This window comes from Cylas formicarius, unplaced genomic scaffold (assembly GCF_029955315.1).
Source record: "Cylas formicarius isolate icCylForm1 unplaced genomic scaffold, icCylForm1.1 PGA_scaffold_5__7_contigs__length_24384050, whole genome shotgun sequence".
NCBI classification, from domain to species: Eukaryota; Metazoa; Arthropoda; class Insecta; order Coleoptera; family Brentidae; genus Cylas; species Cylas formicarius.
In genome coordinates, this window is record NW_026844341.1 from 10,880,877 (window position 1) to 10,906,630 (window position 25,754).

Sequence of the window (25,754 nt, forward strand, 5' to 3'; positions counted from 1 at the left end):
ACCAACTTATTTCAATTGATTTTCATGTCTCAGTATGCCATTTTTATTGAGGTATCATATACATTTTGTTACAATTTATTTCTTACCAAATACCAACATTATTAAATTTGTTAGTCACTTGCAATGTACAGCGACGAAGAAGTTGAGATTGTGATCGAAGACATAATAATCGTTGTTGATGAACATCCGTCAGATTTAAATGGATCAAAGACTCGGACACATTTGCCGGTTTTGCTGCCAAAATTATAATTTTAGATGTGTTCTGTTTCTGAAATCGACGTCTGGGAAAAGTGGAGCCATAAACGTCCGAGATGACTAAAACACCGTATGCCACAGTACGTGACATAGTTGTGTCCAAGAAACAAAAACGCGGAAAGGTCGTGGGGTCCCAAAAAGTCTCGACATGAACCACGCCGGAATAGTGAGACTGTTGATATGTGATGCGTATCTGAAGAATATTGTTTTAACAATGAAAACTTTACATGAAGAGTCGCGTTGGCTGTTGACAAGAGACTTTGCTTGCGTTCATATGAATAATTGCTTTTTATTACATCAATAAGAGACAAATTTTCTAAGAATCAAGAATTTCGGATACTTGAGAGAAATTCGTATGATGTGGAATAACTTTCTTTAATAAATATTCTAACATTGCGAGGTGGGCTTGCGGTTAGACCGTCATAAAAATTTACCAAAATTAAATTCCGGATTATGTCGTAAAAATGGTATATAGTTCGGCTAACTCTAACAACAGTATTTAGTAACCTAGGGAATGGGATTGGGAAATTATTAATATGTAACTTCATATGAAATATCTATCCATAGGCTCATATCTCTTGTTATATATCATATATATGTTTTATTTGTTAGCAATTTATATGAATAATTTAAAACGTACAATTTAAATCGACATATAATATGTTGAAACTTCACAAAAAAATCACAAACTCCAGCTAAAAAAAAGGTGAGATGAACGTGACAAAAATTAATTGCGCTTTCAAAAATTTTGATATATGCGTAACACGCCCTTTGGCTCTATCAGAAACGGGACCCCTAAGCGTACAAATCAGGCCCCAATTAAAAAAATTACAATTCACCTCACGCGATCCGTCCACCACCTTTCCTATTCATTCATTCTAAGCGGGGTTGCAACCGTCCTAGGGGTAGATAACGACCCACCCCTCAGGGAAGGGGGGCTGGGTGATTTGCCCGGCGGTTTCCCTCTGTTGTGCCGTCAGAATTAGCCAATTACTTTGGCCCCTCGTTCCATATTTTAATTACAATCGAATAATTTAATGGACTCGCTTTCTCCAAAAAGGACCTTATCTCGCTGGTTTGAAGCGATTCGTCGTTGATTTTGGGGTGCGTTTTGTGTGCAAGGGGTTGTTTTACCTGAATCAAAATATTATATAAGTAGTAGTGCTAGAATATGTTTAGCATTAGGCTTTGATCGTATCTGATTGCAGACTATGCTAACTAAAACCACTATTGACAAGTAAAACTTGGGGTCTTATCCGTGTTCCATAGGCGCAGTATTGTATGGTCTGTTCATAGATATAAGAAAGTGACCAATCGCTTTTGAATGGGATAATCCAAGGGTGGTCATTAATATACAATGCAACAAGATTATGTTTATTTGACTCTCATTGAACGTGGTGCCAGCAAGCAAGCATCTTTAGAAGAAATGGCCACATTGACGAAAATTCCAACATCAACTGTATGGAAAACTGTGAATAATCCCATTTCAGCGAGGAAAGAAAGAAGCGATGCTGACATTTTCTCGAGTGTAGATGAAAGTGATCAAGATATAATACGGCGTAAAATTTACCAGTTATAAGAGGAACAAAGAGTGCCTACATTAGACATCTTAATTAGAAGGCTTGAAAAAGATGTGTATTCAACACATGGGTTTTAGATTTTAAAAAAATGACAAAAGGCAAGTTTTAATGGAGATGGTTGCATTCCAATCTCTGTCTGCGAAAAATATTAAAGATTCTTTTCTAGATTACCATGAAGACACGACCTCTGATTTATTTGAACGTTGGTTTAAAAACAAACTAGTTCCAAACGTTCCTACTAATTGCGTCATTGTAATGGACAATACAAGTTATCACAGTAGATAGTTGATTAAAACCCCTTCCTCATGTGACACAAACGCAACACTCCAAAATTACATCTATAAAACGACATTTATTTTCACGAAGATTATACCAAAAAGCAATTAATTGGGGTTTTACAAAGTTTGAACCTACAAAAGGAATACGTTTGAGATAATTATGCAAAAAATCTAGGGCATACAGTTTTAAGGCCTTACCACTGTATATTTAATCCCATTGAACATATCTGGCACCTACTGAAATCTGAAATTCGTTCGTGACAATGTTTTTCCCCAGTGTTAACTCCAATGTACTCAAACTTATAGAAACCGAAGTTTTTAACATCTCTCTACAAAGTTGGGCAAATTCTGTTAAACATATAGAAAAACCAGAACAATCGTGTATCCATATATATCCAAATAATATAGAACAAATAATAATTAGAACAGGCGATGATAGCGGTAGATAATTTTAAGTAATTTAAGTGGGTAATACAAATAATTTGTAATTTTATTTTAAATTTAAACATAAATATATAAATATTGTTAGTACCTTTCCAAACAAAACACCAAATAATTAAATTCTAAGCAAAGTACGGACCTGTTCGGCCATACTTCATTCTTACAGCTTGCCGGGTCTTTCCTTAATTCGTATCAGTTAGTCACTTTCTTATATCAATGAACAGACTTCACCTATTGTCAAGAGTCTCGAGAATGGCACGTAGAAGGCCAGGTATTTGACCTACCTGGCTGTTTTAGTGCTTAAAATTAGTAATATAGTCATCGTAATAAAATGGTATATAACCATTTGCGAGATTGCTTTGTTGAAAGATGTAGAAACCTATTTATAAGAATTTAATATCTCGGGGTATAATAAGAGAGGAAAATATATAAGTTGTGTATTTGTACATTGTAACGAAATGTGCATTTGCATTTGTTGCACTAAAGGGTATTTAATAATGTGGTAGATTTCTTTTTGTAAAACGTAGAATCTATAATTATTTTGTACTTCGAATTATATATTTAAAGGTGCTGTGCATTTTTTGTAAATGGTATTTAATTATGTGGTAGATTTCTTTGTTTTAGGATGTAGAATCGATTTATAAGTGAAGAATTTAGTAGCATTTCAGTATTTAAACTTTCTATTGAGGAGAAAATGCAATTCGTTCTGTGAATTTATTGTAATAAAATGGTATATAATTATTGGGTTTTCCTGCGATACTGTTTCGTTGTTATATATACTAATCTATTTATAATTATTTAGTAGTATATCTATCTATTACCTAGTAGTATATCTATTTATAATTATTTAGTAGTATATTACTTTCCATAGAGAGAAAAAATGAAAAGCTCCTCTGTAATTGTTGTACTAAGGCAATGTGGTAGATTTCTATGTTATAAGATGTAGAATATTTCTGTAATTAGTTTTGTGCATTTATTGTAATGAAATGGTTTAACATTATTTAGTTTTCCTGGGAGATTGCTTTGTTGTAAGATATAGAATCTATCTATAATTATTTAGTGCCCCGGACTATATTACTTTCTATAGAGAGGAAAATTATTTGGTTCATTTTTTTTGTCAGATGTATAATCTATTTATAATTATTTAGTATCTCGGAGTGTATAGAGAGGAAAAATGTAAAAGTATTTGTTGTACTAGAGGGTATTTAATAATGTGATATTAATTTGTTGCAAAATATAGAATATATTTATAATTATTTAATTTTGTTGAGAATATTACTTTCCATCTAGAGAAAAAATGTAAAGGTCGTGTACATTTGTTCTAATAAAAGGGTATATAATTGTGTGGCATTTCTGCGTATTAAGATGTGTCAATACTTATTTGGCATCCTAGTGTAGTTTATTCTGTAGTAGTGTACGATTAAACGAGAACGTCGAAACTTTCTTATCAGATAACAAATTTCCCTCCGTGCCCTCGACGTGCCCCTTTTCGATCCCTCACACGAGAGCAAATCTACCCCATCTAACGACGCCTCGGTCAATTTGGCTTCAGTTTTCGTGTTTCCGTGATGTATCTGGCTAATCTCGCCCCCCCTTTTTTTACTCCCCTTGTCTCCCCCAACCTGGCGGAAAGACCCGCTTGATTGCTTCGTCAGGTTGTTTTATTGTCGTGAGTTCATCTCAGCACTTTGCGCCTTTTATTTGCCTTTGTCCCGAAACGTTTTTGTCGAGCTGCAAGGGAGAATCGAAGGAATTTGCGGCCCAAGAGGTACGAATCCTTCTTTTCATTGCAAGAGTTGCCGTAATGAAAGTGTGCGGATTAATTAGACAGGGATTCCATTATCGATAAGTTAACATATTGATGTGAGCAGAGCTATTTGTGTGACAACGCAATATGAGTTATTTGCACACAAGTTTTAAGTGATGCTACACGTCTAACTATGCATGGTAGCAAATTAGTAGACTCCATTTTTGTTTCTATAATTTAACATGCGAATTTCCAGAGTTTTTCCCAAATTAATCGGAATATTTATGTAGTTTTAGATCCATGGCTACGTTTTATAGAGCAGTGTTTGCAATGTTTTCAGTTTATTTTTGCTGCTAAAACTATACCTTCGATTTCAGCAATTAAACGTATTATTAATCAATTCCGAAGGCACAGTAATAAATAATTGTAAATGTTCAGATGAAAATGCCTACAATCGAGCAGAAAAAAGGGACATAAGAGATTTGAACTTTTTTCTACATGTGGAGGAAAACAAAATGATTATTACGAGGATTATTGGACAACCTGTAAATAAACATCAAACATAAATATTTTTCCTATAAGTACGAAAAGCACCGAGAGCTCCGGAAAGGTGGCGAAGAAAGAAGAGTAGCATTTTGTTTTGAAATGATGGAAAAAGGAAATAATAATAGGAATTTCTAAAAAAATATTTGTTTCACTCAACACTCAACAACGGACCAAATGTTCATAACTGGCGTCATTAGAACCAGGACACTTGAATTTGGTTTTGTTCATATTAGAAGCCAATATCCTCAAAAAATAAATGTTATGGTGGGAATTTGCGGACATTGGGCCATTTTTTATGGACAATAACCTCACGGCGAAAACCTATCTAAACTTATTACAAAATCAAATTGAACCCGCACTAGAAGAAGGTGTTCGCGAAGATCAGGAGATCTAGTACCAGATGGATGTTCCAGTTCCAGTAATTCCAGTATGGTTGAGAGTATTTGGGAAATACCTTTAAAGGGAATATTATTGTCCCAAAGTGCCGAATCCTTTGGCCACCCAGGTTATCTAACCTCACTTGAAAAATATTAAATTTGAAAATCCTTACTAATTAGAAAACGATGTTTCCTTACAATGTGACAGGATTTCAAGTATCAACTAAGCAATGTAAGAAATGAATGTTATGAGCCCTTTAACTGTTAGTGGAGGGTTATTTGAACATTTACTTAAAAAATCATGTTTAGCAATGTTTTGTAGCCGTATTTTTATTATAATTATGAATTATTTTTAATAAAAAACTTGAGAGTCAAATTTATAGTCGTTCCTTGTTGCTTAAACAGTCCTTTAAATGAAATTAATTCCAAGGACGCTTTAAGTGCCAAGGAGGTTTGAAGAACCGAGTATGAGTTTGATCTTAAGCAAAACATTCTGATCTACCCTTCGTTTATTTCAAATCTGTGAAACCAAATGAGATGTCTTTATTGTAAACCAACATTTATTTAATATGTCATTGTTCAGCTTGATGTCGACGTTGTGCCAATAGCGTCATGGAAAATATTCGCTGGTATTTGTGGTATTGACCTTCTGCAATTTTGCCATCATATTTAATGCAATAACTGAAGATTGGTTAATTAAAATTTATTCAAACTCGGCACATGTGTTAATCATAACGGCTCCTTCAAAAATATTACAACTTTGCTCTAAAATGTACAAGGGAGTCAATATTTGGCCAGATAAAAGTTTACATTGGATCTCCTATGTTCCGTTGGCCATAAGCCATAAGATCTTTGGTAAAAGTGAAATCTAAACGAATGCAGTGGGCTGGACATGTAAATAATCTACTATGAGAAGAAGACCTGCCCATGCCACGATGGACAGATAATATCTCTATAGCCTAATGGGTAATGAATATTGATGATCCCTTCGATACTGTGACAGAATGACAGCGATGTAGGAATATTGTGAAGTCAGTCAACAACAATCCAGGTTTGGAAGCTATAGAGCATGGCATTATCCTCAACACTCAGTGAGGTTTTTTGGAGGATTTGGTACATCAATAAATGTATTGAATGATCTTTTAAAAAGTTATGATAGAAAAATGTATCCTGCCTTAGTGCTTTTCACCTTGCCTTCAGAGCTTTCATGCTATAATACATAATATTATTAATGATGAGCCGTGGGTAGGGAAAATGTCAATCTATTTTTGCTATTGATAAATACTCAGAAAAAGGAGAAGTTTAGAGGCAATTCCTCTCTATTTACACTTTTGATATTCTACAATCTATAGAATTGAAATATATACTATTGAAGCCCTCAAAACCTTAGATCATGTGTCCCAAGATCAGTCTAAAATTAAATTAAAATGTGACAAAAATATCGGAATTATTTTAAATAATAAGCTTAGATTTTAAAGATTACCCAAAAAAATGTTTTTCACAAATCTTTCGGCTCCGTGAAAATTCTATGCAAACAACTAACGCGAGATAAATTTTCCAGAATTCAAGGTTTTGCAGATGACACGCAGGAATTTGGAACTTAAATGAATGAGCACTTAAAAACTTGATTCCTAATCGTGCGTTATGGCATTTATAAGAATGCTAATTTTATAACAAAAAAATTGTAGTCATCAGTAGTTCAAAATTAAATAACATCCTAAAAAATATTTCAAAAATATTTTGATTCCACGATAATTCTATACAGTAACAGACATGCAGTAAGCAAAACATCTTAATCGAGTTTTCTGTGAATCCTAAGTCTTGTCTAACTTCGACTATTATGATTTTGTTTCAGTTAGACTGTGAAGAAGCCAACAGGATGATTAGCGAAACTTAGGAGGAATCCAGAAGATGTGAAAATATTATTTAGAACAGAAATGTAAAAAAATTGTTGAATGAGAATTAGTCACTATTTGAGCTGGAATGAGAGGAGAGAGAGATTAACAAACGAGTAACTAAAGAAGACTTTTGCTACGACCTTTAGTTATATTTTTGCAAAAAGCATTAGCACATTAGAGTGAAAGGTGATCAGGATTGACAAACGATTAAACGAGGCTAAAGTCTACCGGGAGTAGAAAATCCTTTTCATGGTTCTCTCATAAGCTGGAATTGGAAGGTGTTTATAAATTTTCATTCGGTGTGTGAATACCAAATGCTCTATTTTATTTAGTATTTAGTATAAACTCCATCTCCTAGACCGTGGTTACATCTTATGTGCTGTCCCCATGAGACTAAACTGCATTTTTAATAACAACTTTAAGCGCAGATCAAAACACACAGGTGAGTAACAGTGTTTTTAATAGTTTAATCCATTCATAAATTTCGAGAATACAGTGATCGACATGAGAACCCATTATCTGATGTCCTCAAAACAATTGATAACCCTAACTTGCTAAACAGTAACAATGATAATAATTGATATTTTTGTAAACAATCTGATTTCGTAGATCTATCAATACAGCGGTTGTTTTAATGTATAATTAGTGGTTTTATTTGTGTACCTGTTAAGTTATTTTAAAACACTCGGTATATTGGTAGCAGATAATGCCCGCTTGCCGATACCATTTACGCAAATTTACACTTACGATTATATAGTACATGAAATGTTATTTATTTATCTAAAAGCGGATAGATTTTTAAACTTTTCAACTCAGAAGCCGTACGCGTATCGATATCTACGAAGTTAGAATTCTATATGAGTCCAACGAAAAACGACCAATGAGTGGCTAAGTTATATACATAGTATACCTACACGCTAGTAAAATAGTAACGTACGTAAATTACAGAGCTTCCAGTAATTATATTACAAGTCGCCAACGATGGAAGAGAAGTATCTTAAGCAGATATACACTTAACGTTTAACTAGACAGGGAAGAGATATTTTCCGAAATTTTGCAGGAGTTATTCAAAAAATATACTCCTCCGCCTTAAAGAAGAGTTTAGTCTCTTCATAAGAGAACTACTAGGCACCATATTTGCTACTGCGGTATTAACACCCAACAAATAGTTTCGGAAGGAATTGTCAGCGATTTCGGATATTTAAAGATAATTTGTCTGCGAATCAATATCCATAGATTCATCTGATAATAAAATAACAATGAAATTATTATTATTTTATCATGCTTTGTATAAGTCTTCTTACTAAATCAGAATCGTATGCACCATCTGTCGTAAATTAGTCCTCTGGTTAATTAGAAACATTAAAGTTTCTTTCAATAAAACTGTTTAAAGATGTAAAAATTGGGCCGAGTATGTTTTTTTTCCAAATTTTCGGTAAAAATGCAATTTTGATTTTTGATAGACTTTGTTCGCACTTTGTATATGCTTATTTTAAGCACACTGATACATTTATATTAAGGTAACGTTTTGAACAGAAATTTCCCAAAAATTATCTGTACACCATTAGGTTCGTTTATAGATATTTGGAATAGTAGTACTTACTAATAACATTCTTATCAGCAAAATGTAACCTTATTTTCCACTTATTAAAAATACGCGGATGTACCTCAAACAACGTTTTACGCCATATTTGCAATCAATACCCGACAAACTTAATCAAAGATCGACCAAAGGAACAACAGCAAATTATAAAATTTATTTTTGTTATCAAATTAGCATTAACATTCATTTCCGAAATTTGGAATATTTTCGTACTAAATTTCCGTCTTATACAGGCCAACTGGCCAAATCTGGTACCAAATACCAAAATTTTGATTAAAAACAAATTTCTTGACTTGCAGAATTCAGTCATCAAAATAGATCTCTCTGAATTTCAGCATTGTGCTCTTCAATCTCGTAAATTCCCTTTTGAGAAACAGATTTTATTTTGAGATTTCTACTATTAAAATATGAAATTTGATTCACAGACTAAGCAAGAATGCAAAACAAGCAAATTGAAAACAAAGAAGTCTTCAGGTGAGAATGATAGAAAGACGTTCTCAACAAGGATCTAACAGATGCCGATATATTTAATTCTGAAAATCTCCAAAAGAAATAGGGGACGAGGTAGACGTGGAGAAAAGTACCCATTAAAGTTTTTGAAAGGGACTGAGAACGAGTTTAAATGGTCAGCTATAAAAGGAGAAAAAAATTATTCAAACTTTTTCAACTGCATTTTACATTGGTTTGTTATATGATAATCCACGTAACATTCAAATGTATACAGTATTTTGTGTTTGTTTATGGTAACTGTAATTTTCTATCAAATAAGCGGGGTAATCAAGGATATTTGTCAGTGGTGTAGAGGATTATATGAAATGAATGATTAATGAGTGAAATCAATAATTATATGAATTATATGAAACTTTCCTCGAGATAAGCTTTCGTTTTAGATTCGAATGACTGTACTAGTGGGTTTGACGCAACTCGCATAAATTCCAAAACACTGCTCTTAAAAAATACCTTCCGATCTTAAAGAGAATGGGTGTGTTTGTGTCGAGAAGTCGAAATCGCTGTGTTACACTACCTTATATACATTTTAACAGCCATCCGGGCACGATTACAGTATATTGTACATACTAGTCTAGTTAATGAGTTCAAAATAATGTTACTTGAACATGCTATTACTAAAATTATGTGATATAGCTCATTTGGTTCGGAATTATGACTAAATCATTGTGCGAAAAAAGTACCAGTCCACTAATAACAACTTTTCCGGGACTTTCTTCATTGCAAATTAAAAAATAAATTTAAATAATAGCCATCAAAAATGTTTCGGGCTTCATGTGGCTTTTCTTTTATACCCTTATAATAAGATACTGTGATAAAAGTTTAAATAAATTTTATACTTTATAATTATAAGTTACCAAAAAAAGAAAATTCACCGTAATCTTGTAATTTTTTTCATTTGTCAACTAAATAAGATAGCTCCTTTTGTTTATAAGTTTTTTATAAACAAATGTACTATTTCAATATTATTTTTTTAATCATAATTGACAGTTCTCCACAAATTAATAATAAAAAAATTATTCTCAATTTCATAAACAATTTCATTGTTTATTATATTAACAATTTGTTACAAAAATCTTCGGAACTTTTCTCGTTTCAGATATTTACTTACTCTCTCTAACAGTTTAAAAGTTATATTAATTTTGAACTCAACTTTTGTACTACGTATATTTTGAAACAAAATCGAAATAATATTTTTTTCGGTATTTTGAAGCACTTAAAAGAAGAAAGAAAAAAAAAAAGAAAACTTCACAATTTGTTTACAACAAATTGTTAATATAATAAACAATGAAAAAAATTGTTTGTTTGTTAATTTGTACAGACCTGTCAATTATGATTAATTCAACTTTTACCCAACTAATTATTTACACAATAGCTACATGAAAAAAACATTTATAAACAATTAAAAATGATTATTATGAAAACAATTTTTTTAATTCATAAATGACAGTTCTTCATGAAGTCGTAATGTGATTTTTAAATATTGAAATAGTCCATTTGTTTATAAAAAACTTATTAACAAATGGAACAAATTTTTTTGCAGTTAATAAATATCTTGAAATGAAAAAAAAATACATTACGGTGAATTTCATTTTTTTGTTAACTTAAAATAATAATTATGAACAAAGTATTACATTTATTTAAGCTTTTATAGCACTATACAATAAAGCCTCCACTAGGTGATAAAATTTTATGACAATTATTTTAATATTATCATTAACTTTCATGAAAAATTCCAATCAGTTCTTTGAAGTTATACATTATACATTTTTTTTTTTTAAATTTAAATCTACTTTATATACCCAAAAAGAAATACTAATTTGCGACTCCGTGCGCGCAACCTCAATGTGGCAACCGGACGGCAATTTTCAACATTATATGAAAATTATTGATAAATATCTTTTTTCAAAATAAAAAAGAAACTATTAGCTTACGAACTATAAGCGAAAAACTTAACACTAGTGTTAATCATCTATAATTGTTTATAACTTTTCGAGCTTTTAATATACCAGTCTACTTTTTTCACAAAATGATCTAGACATAATTCCGAATCGAATGAGCTGTATCACATAATTTTAAACTCATTTACCAGACTATACGAGCTACACAGTTTCACAACGTGGTTTATTTTACATCTATAACAGATAGGTTAAACGCTGTTTATACAACTCGTTATTATTCTAAGGATAAGTTAAGCGTAGGTTACCGAACCCTACTATACGACGTACCATCACAAGGAGTATCGATGTTACAGTGCTAGTACTACTTAATTGTGGTTGGTTGGTCGATACGGGGCTTATTGCTATCAGGCCAAGCTGTTGTGAACCGTATTGGTTCGTTATTTATGTCAAGGGGGGCTGTACTAGTAACTGACTGTGATAATATTTAATTTAGATTTCCTTTAAATCTCATGGATTTGAACTCAACAACCTTGTTATAAAAAGTTGTATAGTTGCGCCAAATGTGTCACCTTGCGTCATCAATTAAAACGTATGGCTCAAGTTGGACCCAATTTGTGAGTCAGTAGAGAAGCATCATGATCTTAATAGCACTGGTTTCCGCTAAGATTCAATAGATTGACTTTATTATTAAACTAAATCCCAATATATACTAACGCGCACTATCCTACTCCAGCACATACTAGATAGTACCCGTACCGGAATCTAGCGGTTCGCCGAATCTCAATGCAGATTGTGAGGTTTGTGTTTGGTTCAGAAATTGATGATGCGAGGTAAAATTTGGCGCAAGCACTTTATGGGAGTTATGATTGGTTAGTAAATGGTGTTATGTACAGTGTGCCTCCTAAGTAAGCGTTCAAATAAAACAATCGGAAACAGCTTATTCATTTTTCGGAACGAGGTGTTCTTTTTAATTCTTATAATTAATCTCCGTCTTATTTTCCTAAACTGAAAAATTCTATTATACAAATTCAAATTTAAGTGCTATACGATGTAGAACATCTGTAACAAAACAAATAGGACCCATAGGTATTATCCATTGTACCTCCCATGTTTTTAACTTGCTCCAATATTGCACCTTTATCTTCGGTCTTGGACCAATATAGGACCAACGACTTGTAATTTTACAAGAATCCTGCTAAGCAGTCAATAATTATATCAATTAAATATTTAATTGAAATCAGGATTTATCTTTTGCCTTTCGTTACAATATGGATCAAGTATGTTTCATATATTTAAATCCCTATAGTACTCTCGCTATTTGACCAACGTATTTTATAAATCTGCTTTGGTTTCAACGCTATAAATTGTTTTCTTTCTTTGTTATTTGCTTCTGGTTAATTGATGAATATCTAATTTAATAGTCATATCAAACATATTAACAGTATTAACAAAGGATTTGTAAACAGTTCATTACATTTCATGATGTGAACAGCCGTTACTTGTCAAAGAAAAACTTTCCTCTGGCTCACATAGGCTAACGGTATCTTGGTCATGTAATTAGTAAATAGCAGATCAATCATTTTTTGGCATTTTAAATTCCTAGGGCCTCGGTTCCACACCATATCTTATAATAGCTTCTAGTCTTAAGCCTGTATTAAAGGTATTGGGCAAACCATTCTCAGTATAAATTGGATTAATGTGGTTGGGTTATGTAAATTTCCGGTAAAGCTGGAGTATAGAAACGTTCAAGTTCATAACTAAACTGGGTTTCGTACCAGAATTTGTTCTACTTTGGATGAACCCTGTGAATATAAACTTACGACTATGTACAATATCTTAAGTGAGTGAGCAAAATACATCCTAAAATACTTAAGAACTCACGTACGCGCAAAATAAATTCTCTGTGGATTATATGCGGTATACATTCATCAAATTGACGCTAAGAGTCTTCTAGTTTATTCTAATATCCATTGCGAAATTAGCGAGAAAAATATATCTAGTACACAAACGTTGTAAATGTGTAAATAAAATCAGTTGTTTCGGTAGCAAAGCTATTTTGTGCTTACTTTGACGGGGCGAGGGGCCACTTAGGTGCCTTAGGTATCCTTACCTAGGTGAGAAAGTCCATTTTTTGATATTCCGCGGGGTAGTTAGATCGATTAGTTAGTTGATCAGGAAATTGACCGTTCGATATGCTAGAATTTCTTTTCGCCGGTAATTACGAGAAATTGACACTTTTTGTCGTAGAATATCACAAGGCGGAGAATAACTTTTCTTCGATCTAACCGAAATAGCCTAAAGTTTTATTCTATTCTAACGTAATTTTTAGGTCCGAATTGACCCACAAAATTAGGTTCTTAATAATTGATCTCAGTTGTCTGGAAAATAAGGTCCACTTATTATGATATGCGTTAAGTGCTACAGGACAAAAATGTGCACGCTCCATCTGTATCTTCTGATAAATTTGGGGACTCCTTGACAGCTGCCCATTTAACTTTCTCGATGTTATCTTTTATCTCCACACGGTACTTGTTATGGAAAAAGTTGAAAAAAAAAAAAGAAAACTAAATTCATTTCATTCATTGTGCAAATAACTTTTGGATATAAAATTTTTGTACAAATTTTCATATATTTGGAGAACGCCTTAGTAATGAGCTACTCTGTATATAGAGAGAGCACCAAATAGCTGTGTTATGCAGTTTTATGCGCCTGGGCTTTTAGATTCCAGTTGAGTTTGGATATATTTTTAAGATGGTTCCCATAAAAAATCAAAGTAAATATACAATTGATAACAATCATCACATCAGTTTCATTTCGATATCTTGAAAAATTCTAGAGAAGTTTTCTGCATCATACTCTATATCTGTTATTTAATTTGACAAAGGAACGTTTTTGTTTGTTTTTTGGTACTCTGTTAATATGTTCTTAACCTTGAAACTTAGAAACAAGGGTATCAATTTTTTTCTTGCCCACTGTTTTTAAATGTAAGGAGGGTCATGAGTATGATAAATTTATTTCTCAATTTTTTGACATTTGACGTTTATGGGCAAGTATGAGATTAGGTGAAAATTAGAGCGCTGACATTTATTGTTTTGTTTTATTTTGTGACTTTTGCGTAATTGGGTTTGAAGATGAAGCTGTTGAAAATGAAACAATATTATTATTATGGCGATTTTTCAATATGGATTTAAACATTGCTTAAATACAACAGTTTTTTGTTTATGAAGACAATTAAGTTTTACTTATGTTTGTCTCGCCCTTATTTTATATTATTTACATTATTTGACCTAGCTAATTTTGTTGTACCACAAGTTATTCCCAAATTTATCACGAAATGCTGAAAACACGTTATCAATTGAATCAGACTTTAACGTTACAACGAGACCCAATCGAATTCTTACCTTACGTGATACATTGCTTTATATAGCTTAATAAACTTACTTCTACAAGTACTCCTTAAAATATGGTTCGGCTCTCAAAAGATGGACTTTCCTTGTACTTTAAACTTATGACCTATTATCACGTACATCGTAAGATAATTTGAATCATTCGATTCTGATATGTATGCGATCTCAGTTGATATACCATCTATATATTAAAAAACCTCGAAAAAATAACACTAAGGAAAGTAAAACGCTTCAAATCGTTGAAGCGGATCTATAAGACAAATCGAAAATATCTTTAGATAAGAATTTACTTACACTACACGTTTTTACAGGTTCCAAAGACACAAAACCCATTACATCCCCTGCCTAAACGGGTTTCCTCCTGTGGACGCGGGACCTTGCGGTCTGAATGGGTTCACAGGTTGCTGAGGTTGTTGCGGCAGCACTCGACCTTGTCCTTGAGGTCTAGGAGCGGGCACTTGATTCTGATATGTTTGATTTTGGTAGGACCCTTGCTGCTGGTAAACCTGGTTGGGTTGTGCTTGGTATGGAGTCTGATAATTGTCGCCGTAGTCGTTGAAGTTTGTCTCTTGCTGCTTGTACTCGAGGTGATTCTGCACGTCTTGTTCCACAGTTTTCTGCTCTTGCATCGAGTACGTTTGGTATTCCTTATTCGGCGGGTCCGCCATTAAAACGTTGGCCTCGTTCTCAAATGGCTTAAAGTCATAGATGTGTTTGAGATAAGACAACACGGGCACGTAAGCCAAATTAGACAGGGCTATGCCGACGTTCAATGCGGTGAAGCCAATCGCTTCGACCACCTCGCCGGCTATAATCGGCCCTATTGCGTAAGCCACCGAGTAAGATATGTCCGCTATCGCGTAAATGCTTCCGTAAACGGACACGTATCGCACGTCTACCAGATAACCCAAGGTGGGAAGCAAAGCGGTATCTATGAGAGCGACGCCGAAGCATATTCCGCACAACGGGATCATCAGGACGAAGTAACTGGTCGAGAAAGGTATCATGAAGCAACACAGCCCTTCCAATCCCAACCCTGCGGCTGCCATGAGCCATTGGTAGTGGGGATACTTTTTGGCCATCTTCACCGTCAAGACCACCCCTAAGACGTGGGGTATAAACGCGGGCAACCACACCATGCCGATTTTCCAATTGTCGGTCGTCAAATTGTCTTCCATCCACAGAGATATCGTGGGCTCTAGAAACGCTAATGCCACGTTGGCCATCATCAGGGCACCGGAACAGACGGCGATGTAGGGATCCATGAAGAGTTTCCATATCGGCACCGAAGGTGGTTTCGCCACTTGCGACTCCTTGATTTGGGTCTTTAAAGGTTTCATGACGATGAGGAGCATGAAACCGTCGATCAGGGAGACGAAGGCGAGGATAAGGAACGGTACCTCTTTGCCGGCGAATTGGTACAACGCGCCGCCGAATGGGGGCGCTACGAGACACCCGAAACTGATGAAAGCCAACGCTATGCCCAGCGCCTGGGAGCGTTCCGATTCTTCGTTGAAACGGTCCGCTATCATGGCGAGACCGGAAGTGTCTGCGAAGGCGGACCCCACTCCCTGAAAATTCAATCTTCCATTAAAGATTTAAATTTGTAAGATTTTGACGAAAAGTTTCATCTATGTTTTCTTAAAGGGTTGAGGCCTCGGGTTTCATTTTGGTTTTTTTATTTGGGAATGAAAATCTTGCTTTTCTTCACGGACCTATTGAGTAAGACATCGTAGATGTTCAATTTTTAATTGCAAAATTGCCACCATATAGACAAGACAAATTTTTACTTCCATTGACTTTTAACAAAGTATAGCGTAATGTCATATAAAATGGGTGAAAATTAAATAGATAAATTAAGGCATCAGCTGGGAGTCGTTGCAGTTTAGATATTCGTTTATAGCATGAAAAGAATTTGTTGCTAAATTGTTTTTAACTACACTTTTAAAGGCACTATTTTTTTTTAACCTCAGTGGGAGTTTATTATAGAGTTTAACTGGTAGAACTATAGGGCTATTTGCTACCCGAGCCAGCCTGGGCCTAGGCAACATCCACCACCAAATCATATTGACCGTTTCTGGACTCAGAGTAATCTGATATATTATTTTATAAATGCATAATCGAAGCCAAACGACAGACGGGAACCTTGATAAATTTAGTTTAGGAAATAATGTTTTGCAATGGCTTAAATTAAATAATTTTCAGCATTCTATTTTGTGGTCTGAACACCTCACCGCCCGTGACACACTTATATACCCTAACACACGATGGCATATGACAAGCGGGATTGTACGCAGCCATAATAGTAGTAAAGTAACAAAGGCTGAACATCAACCTTATATCTCAATTGCCAGAGTACATACGCATAAACTGATAGTTTTTTAAGTACTGCATCAAGCTGAATGCTTTTTACTAACAAAATAACCTCGAATATTTCATGCATTCCATAAAAACTAGAATAAAGTGAGTTTGATATTATTTTATTTTTGGATATTTTTTTTGTTCTTATTTGTGATTTATTATCAGTTATTATTTTGTTCGCAGATTCTATAAAAAAATGATTAATTCTCAATAGCTTCTTGATAGTTAACGAATCGGTTCCCATTCTCATCAATAAAATAATCTGATTATGTTTTGAGGCATTATGAAGTATGAGTATTGTTTTTTATGAAGTTCCATGCTGTTTGTGAAACATTATTTAATCTGGAGGACAAATTACCGTAATAAGTTTGCTTAGAATTTTCGATTTTACATTCTGGTCTTTTGTATATTTTTATCTTTTAAAGATATCTTTATAAGTTCCCTCGATAACCATGGCTTGCAAGGGGAAATGAGGTGCACCCCGCGTCTTGAAAAACTGCTAAGAACCTATCAAATTCTATATCCAAAGGGCAAATTATCTGGAATAATGGGCCCCAATCAATCTTGGAAACGCATTCACAAAAATTATTTATATTCCCCCAGTAAAAAACCGTTAAAAAAACGATTTTTAGTGGTGGGTAGGCACCGAGACTAACTGCAAAAAGTGATCAGAAATATCACAGTATACTACACTGGCTCATATCATATAGTAAACATATTATCAATATTAGATCCTTTGTTGTTGCCAACAAGATACGTTTGATTATTTCCCTTTAATTCAATCAACGTGTATTCATTTTTTTTTTCAACGCTATCTAGAGTAATATAAATTTCGTTAAATGAGCAATCCTCGCGTACAAAAATTGCAACACCTCCACAGCTTGTATTGGGATTTGCAGGTAAATCTGGAGCTGTATGGGTAAGTAGAAATTGACGTTTTTCTAGTTTGCAGAATATTTTTTTCTCACTTTCGGTTGATCTCTTATTAATTCTTAGTAATACTTAATAACACTAGAATTATTTGTTCTAGAAATAACGTTATAGAGGAAATGGAAAAACGTCTGTTTATATGGATGAATCATATTGGAAAAAACTAGAAGAATTTTTATTTACATTCTGGCTAAGGTAAGTGGCATGAGTAAAACTCTCGTTGCTAGCCAAAAATGGTTTAATAGATTTAAACATGGAAATAATTTTCACAACATAAAGATTATAGTAGGAGTAGCAAGTGGTGATAAGAAAACGACATTAAAAACACTATCCTCCAGGATTTAAAGCTGCAGAAGATCAAATTATAACCACTACCAGTTTACCAACTATCTAAGATCCCAAAAAATGCATATCTAAATCAACTTTATCTGTAGTTAGGTAGTCTAATAAAAAATCATGGATAACTATGAAAATTTTCCAGGATTGGTTTACTGAACATTTCTGCCACTCTGTTAAACGTTATTGCGTAATAAAAAAAAAATTGAACAAAGAGCACTACTATTAAGCAGAAATGCTCCAAGCCACCCAAAAATTTATTAACAAAATCCATTTTAGTAGAAGTGGATTTCTTGCCATCTAACTCAAGTGGTCTAATCCAACCAATGGTCCGAGGCATTATATACAATTGTCAGGCGAAAGAAGAAAAGCAATGAATAAGAAAATTTCGGAAAAACTGCAATATCATGATTACTGTGCAAAACATAAACCTTCCTTGGAATGAGATTGCAGAAAGGTCTTTGAAAGGAGTATGGAAGAACATTTGGTCAAATTTAAGGAGCCACTGTGTCGATATATAACAAACCGGTTAAGATGTGGCAAATGTGGAAAACTTTGAAGAAATAATTCAAGAAACAGCAGCTAGGCTTTCTAATGACGAGTTTCAGGAATAAACTGAGCAAACAAAAATATTGATTTCGTGATTTCGAAGATGAGCAAAAGAAACGTTCGATGGAGTTTGAGCACTATAATTGAAATTATTTTTGTCTTTTTTGTTTTGTTTGAATTTGTCAACTTCTAACAGAACGCAAAATGAAAACAGAAAGGCTGAAACTTGGAAACACAGAATAGACTGAATCATCTGACTGACTTATTTTTTTTAAGTAAATTATATTCGTTCATATTGTTTTTATTTTTGTAAGAAATAAATGTTTGATTTTATGGTTATGAAAAAAAAATTAATACCTAACCATTTTTCTATCTATATTTTCCTAACACCATTATTTACATGTTAAGAAGATAGCCTCGTTTAGCGTTGTTTCGCATTACACTCTACTTTGATGGAATATATCCTACTCGATACGCGAGTCTTACTGTATCTCGTTATTTTACGCAAAATTCAAAATTCACGATAATTTCGGTGTATTTATGATTATCAAATACTCTGTCAATTTTTTTCAGCAACAAAATCCCTATTCCACAGTTGTATATTGTTTGTGAGATAATCCAACATAAATCTACATACTTCGTTTGTGACTTTATTCACGGGTCTTCATCATACAAATAAAAAAATGCATTATATACCAATCATATTAACTGTAAGTTGTGTTTTCTAGAAAACTTCCGGTATATGTGGTAAATGAAGATTTTGCATACTATTTATACACCTTCTGGATTCCTCCTGCGTCGGTTATTGACAAATCTGCTGACGTTTCGCCGATCTTCCTGTCGGCAACTTCAGAGCTTAACTGAAACTGCAAGAGTTTTCTTAGAATGAAAATCAGTTCTCGGAAAAGGTCGCAAATTTCAAATGTCGAATTTATCCTTAACAAAGTGCCATATATGGAATGCAATCCGTGAAAAAATCTGTCACTCCTCCACCCGTTCTAAGGACTACCTACGATTCATAAAATTCCTATCCCTCAAAATGTTAACATTATTTCGGATGTATTAATATCCGAGAATCTCGAATCAAATCTTCTCACCTGATGCTTGTCTGAAATACATTTTTCTTGTAAGAGTGATCGCAAATATATCTATGGAAGCTTTTGGGAAGAAAGACCTCGACATTTTCCATCTAAAACCAATTCTTGGATATTCTAATCATCGGTTATCAACTATCTTGCCTACATTTAGTTATTGCTGTGAAACAATACACTGTCCAAGCGACGTTTAAATACAGACAATTTCGACGCACACACAACATCTGGGGTTCCAATAATCTAAAGTCCTGTTACTTATAAAATGCAGGCGATGTAAAGTCCTGAATTGTTCCTTTCTTATTTTAAATGGATGACCACGTAGGCGTTCACCATTGCTTAAGACCACAAGGGGCACGACAGATGGAAATTGGTCATGCCCAAACCTATACATTTGAATGAGATCCCCTCGCAGCCGACGTTGACTTAATGTTGGCGGACCAAGTATTTTGAGACGGACACAAAGTTTCCATGATATAATAATTCAAACCGGGATTGTTCTTGCCAACATGCAGCACAGAGCACTTTTGAGCATTCAGCGGCAATAGAAAAGTTGAACACCACTTGGAAATAGTATTCAAGTCTCTCTGCAATACGTCCGCATGTGTTGAAGGATTTTCAAATAATTTAGTGTCATCAGCATAAGCGCTCACATGAGAATCAATGCTGGAGAGAAAATCCACGGTGTACACTAAGAATAGCACTGGTCCTAGCATCGATCCCTGGGCACGTTTTGTGGCAGTGAAAAAGCGTTACCAATACGAACTCTGAACGACCGGTGACTTAAGAACGCGGCTATCCACTCTAGCAGTTTACCCCCCACTCCAACCTTTTCAAGTTTGAATAACAAGCGTCGATGTGGCACTTTGTCGAAGGCTTTGCTGAAGTCGACATGTAGTCGACATCTGCCCCTCTCGCAAATAATTTTCACGTTAGTTGTATTAAGCGTTCCATTACAAAATACACTTCACCACAACCCCCTAAAGAAAATGAGTTTTGTAAGCAACTGCACACTTGGTGGTCCCTTCTTGCATTGAAAACATTACTGACCACGTATTAAAAGTTTAACAAATATACTACTTCCCCATCCCTCATTAAAGACAAAATTCCTTTTGAGACACGGGAGTTTAATTAGTCTAAAAATATATAAAAGGGCTTTAAAACTGGCGACTCACCTGTCACGAATATGGAGATCAGTTATCCGAGACTTTGGTTATGCCCGTCCTATAGCTCCGTTCCCTTCAAACAGTATATAAGCGGGTAGAGAGTAGAATGCGAGCCAGTTTCAGTAAAGCTCTGAACAAGTCAACAAGCTAATTGAGGAAACGTCAGCAAATTCCATTCAAAAAATCCAAGGGGAACCCAGAAGGTTTGTAAATACTAAATTTGCTTTCGTAACATGGACAGGTTATTATCCAGAATTTTTCAATTTTGAAGAAAGTTTTTCTTTACTATTTAAGTTTGTAAGTAAGTCCCCGTATTGGCGGCATGGGGGGGCCTCCATATGTCTAGTATACGAGGTCAACAAATTCTCAGAGCAAAACCAGCACTTACCTGCAAGCTCCTTGCGAAGAAGAGGAGGCCATAGCTTCTGCCGCATGCGAAGACGGCCGTGCTCAAGAACATAATGCACAGCCCGATCATCATGGGTATGTCGTATCCTATGCGGTCGATGAGCGCCCCTGAGAAAGGGTTTACCATCAGTTGCACGATGGCTTTGGAAGCGAAGAGGATGCCGGTAGCCGAGTCCTGGCCATGGTGGTCGTGTTTGAAGGGAGTCCCAGGGGGCACTGTCACGTTTCCCGGAATCGGGGGGTTCTCATCCGAATACGCCCCTATATACCGCAAGTAGTCCGGTATAATGGGCACAATTACCATGTACAACATGTTATCCAATAGCAGGGCTATGGAGACGATCACCAACACCAACTTGCGCTGATAGCGCGGCTCCTGGAGCTTCGCCCATACTATTTCCTTGAGTTCGGAGAACTCGAGGTTTAGTAACGGTATCCTGGGAGGCATGGCGGCTTAAAACTCGACCTAATCAAATAGATTTGCCTCCTTTCGTATTATGTCGTCGCACCAGGCCCAATCCATATCCTCCTTATCGTGTCTTTTTCGCCGCTCACGATTCCCGGTAAAATTTCTCAATCACATTCACCATTTTCCGATTTTCTTCGCGTGGGGTCGGGGTGCAGTTCAGTTCAGTGCCTCCGCCATTGACCTGGACAAAAACGGTTTATTTAGATTATGGTTTTAGATTTTGCAAAGGCCGGGTGGGGAGGCACTGCGCTGACATCCCCCCCGCCCCTTTGACGGATCGGCACGTGGAGGCTTACAGCGCGTTCGCGGAGGAACTTTCATTCGAGCAATTTTGATAGAAAATAGACCGTTTTTTTTATGCGAGATATTTATAAATCATTCATATTAAAATCAGAATTATATTTACTTTCTGGCAGTTGTTGGCAAGTTTTGTTCTTAAAAATGGCTAGTGGTTCTGTGCTTCCATGTGTTCAAAGCTCGTCACCATCCATACTCAACATTCGGAGTGGCAAAAATAGAAGAATAGAAGTGCATTCGATTATAACTGGATTCGCATATTCAACAATATACCGATTTGTGGACGAGGATAGACGGGGTCCTATCAGGTCACCAGGGAGCGGTACATGAGGAAAAGAAACTGTACTAAATGAGGATGGCAAGAATGCTAAAAAAGAAATACCTTCGTCAAAATAGTGTCTAAATTGAAAAAGGATGATTTGATTCCGTCCATGGGCTAGAAGAAATTATGGAAAACTCATAACAGGAAATTACAGTTAATAGAGAAAGAAGAGACAGTTTCGAAGGGAAAATATAAAAAGCTCGAGGCAAGCTTTCATGGAAGGATGGTCCACTGGAATAAAAGTAGCCTCGGCAAAGGTAAATAATTACGCACATTGGTAGCACAATTGGTGGTGGCTTGTTAACATTTCAGTCAAAATGAACTAGAGACCATCATGAAGATAAGAGTACTGAAAGAGACATCCTTCGTTGGCTTCTTAGATTTCTTGCTGAATAAATTTACTCTGTAAATGTTGACGTATTACTGAAAAACATGAAAATCTTTTAGCTCATTACTAGGCTTCTGTAACAATGTTGTATGGCATTGAAATATGATATTTTATTTTTCCAATAAAAATATAAACAAATAATAAGTAATAAGTAACATTCTTAAGAATGCCGGAAAAAAAATTCTTTGTATTTTTTGCAATTTACTACACATTTAATGGTTCTTTAATCAAATTTCCAAAACATTCTTGATACTATCTGGAGTGATTTCTTGACATGCTCCCGTTACTCTTTCCAAAAGATCAATGTTTTGAAGTAGACTACATTATGAATGCCGAAGTTCTTAAAAATGTCATATCAATAATGAATATCTTACAATAGTTTCCAATTAGGATCAACTTTTCTTATTAACCGTTGATTTTTCAAAAATAAAGGTATTGCACACAAGCCTAAATTTATATTTTGCGACAAAGTTGTTATGCAGCTCAACATATATACATTTTTTAACTTCTTTCTGCCTAATAGGATAGAAGTTGAGATGCAAATTTTTGACTTTTCCAATTTGGCTTAATTTTTAAGTGTGAATGTTGAACTTGGTACATTAAATGTCTCTTGCGGATTCTTAATGATGTTTAGCTTCTTCAACAGAATGTATCCCATAACTCAAATAAATAAGTTACCTAAAACATCTCGTTAATGTCGTCAGATATTCATATTGATCAAAAGTAACGTAACAAACGTATCAAAAATTACCCTGGCAGTATTGGTGGGTATAAGTCGGTTCGAAGTATAAGTTAATATCAAATGCCGTCATCTCAGCAAGTAATTTTTGCTACCCAAATTTCTTAAACAAATGCTCTTATTAATACAGGATATTTTTGTATATCATAATCAGCAATATATTTTTTAATAACTCACAACAAAAGTTTAGGTCAGTGATAATTGAAAATCCTGTTACGGTCACTAATGAGTCGTTGTCCATATTTAAGCCTCATCTCAAACCTGCGGTCTGTATGCAGTAGTACCTGATAGTTTGAAAAATGGAGAATGTAATTATCAACGTACGTGTTGCCAGTGACTCAGTAATCATTTCTGAGTCATCGAAAGATCTCTAATTGTTGGTAGGTGGAAGGTTTGCAGATGCTTGAGTAAATGGTGGAATTTTGGACAGTTGGAATTGCGAATGACGAAAGTGTTTGATGCATGGACAAGGAAAAAACCTTATATTAGTTGGCAAAAGGTAAAAAAGTGATGTGTGGTGCTAGGAGCAGGACAATACGAAGGAAGTAAACTTTTACTCCTCATTTGTGATTGGGTAAAGTTTGACAACCTTTTTCTGCAAATTTTTTAAATTTTAAAATCTAACGAAAAGCCATTTCGTATCGAAAGCTTGTGTCGCATATTGAACATTTCGTTTTCAGACCTCGTATTGTACGATTCGTATCGATTCGCGCCATTTTGAATAACAGATGCGCCATTTTGTACAGGTTTAAAGGTGCATGTCCGCATGTAGGCCGGAGTTGTTAATCGATAATTTTTATTAATTCAGTGGACAGATTTCGCAGGTGCTTTAAGCTATCGATTCGCTAACAATTGCGTAACCGCGGCCCAATTTATTTTCTTATTTACGGGGGAAATACCACGAACGCTTGCAGGAGTTTGCAAGAGACTTTTGAAACTCCAATTTCTTTTCGTATTTTTCGACCACTTACCTGTGTCTGGTAGGGCAGATCCGATTCGGCTACTAAAAAACCCTCTCAGGTTATTGACACTGACCCCTCGACCCCCGAAAAACTGAAAGGAGCCCTGCGCAGGGCCTTCGGCAGCCCTGTCCCCGTCAAGAGCCACGGCGAAGAGCCCCAGGTACACTTTTCTGTCGTCCGGCGCGTGTCTCGACGCGACGTCGTTAAGTTTCGGCGTAGGAATGAAGCCCTGGGCCGACGGAGCGTCGAATTTGGGGCGGCGACGCCGCGGGGGCCAGCGTCGCGACGTCGCTGCGTCATTGGCCGAACGCGGTAGGTTCGGGTGTGGCCAGGCGGGTAATCCTGGGGTGTGGGGAGGGTGTTTTGGTTAATTTATGGGTTTAATTCGGGTTTCTTGGGAATTTCCCGTTGATGGTTTTGGGTTAACTGTTCTGTTCGTTTCTATTTTTGAAACCGTCGGCACTTTTCTGATTTTTCTTTGGTGACAAGAACGATTGGATTGTGTTTTTTTTTAACCACGACACCGTTCATTTCCAAAAAAAAAAGATTTTAGAAGGCATCGAACAAACCTAGTCTGACATATTTTTACTGTCCCTGATGATTTGCCAGGAAGAATCATTTATTTTTTAGTTATCTGAGTAAGTTTGCTTTATTAAAAAAAGTTTCTCCGATTCTTTTAAAGTTTCAACAGTCGTACCCATTAATAAAAAGGGAAAAAAATATAAATCTGCCTCTTTCCAAACCCACTTCGCAAAAGTTTTTGAAGCTTCCTTTAATAAAAGACACGTCTTGAAAATAATAACTCAATTCATAAGTCGCAGAATGGATTTCAAGCGAACCCATTTGACCAAATTGTCTTTCACATTCATGAAACACTTAATAATAAACCAAGATGGACTATTTCATATTTCTATATTGAATGGTTAATAAATTTAATTAATTTCTGGATTCCCGCAATAAAAATCGTTCACTTTTGACTTGAGACTGGAGATTAGCGTTAACTTTTAATGCTGTTGTTTAAATAAATAGTTAAATAATAGTTGTTTAAAAGTTCATTTAGCTTCTAAACCCCCCTGATTCATTTCTAATTCATTCGAAATTTAAATTGAAATTGAAAAGGAAACTATTTGCATTTCATAATATAATAAAATATATAACTATGAATATCGTTAAAAAAAATAAGAATATATTATGCA

At 34.9% G+C, this 25,754-nt stretch overlaps 1 protein-coding gene across 5 annotated transcripts in view; it reads right to left on the reverse strand.

Annotated features, from left to right (window-relative positions):
- Nucleotides 1-24,791, reverse strand: part of LOC132702514 (vesicular acetylcholine transporter-like) — a 141,879-nt gene extending 117,088 nt beyond the window's left edge. The window contains exons 1-4 of one of the 5 annotated variants that reach the window (XM_060671186.1): nucleotides 24,568-24,707; nucleotides 21,362-22,031; nucleotides 14,835-16,111; nucleotides 1,224-1,389 (exon numbers count right to left, since the gene is read on the reverse strand). In XM_060671186.1, the coding sequence (XP_060527169.1) occupies nucleotides 14,873-16,111; nucleotides 21,362-21,829 (1,707 nt within the window). In that variant the 5' untranslated portion in view covers nucleotides 21,830-22,031; nucleotides 24,568-24,707 and the 3' untranslated portion in view covers nucleotides 1,224-1,389; nucleotides 14,835-14,872. Of the gene's footprint in view, nucleotides 1-1,223; nucleotides 1,390-7,565; nucleotides 16,112-21,361; nucleotides 22,032-24,567 lie in introns of those variants that run through there. The other 4 variants (XR_009618893.1, XM_060671185.1, XM_060671184.1 and 1 more) reach the window with 4 other exon arrangements.
- Nucleotides 24,792-25,754: the final 963 nt, after the last annotated feature.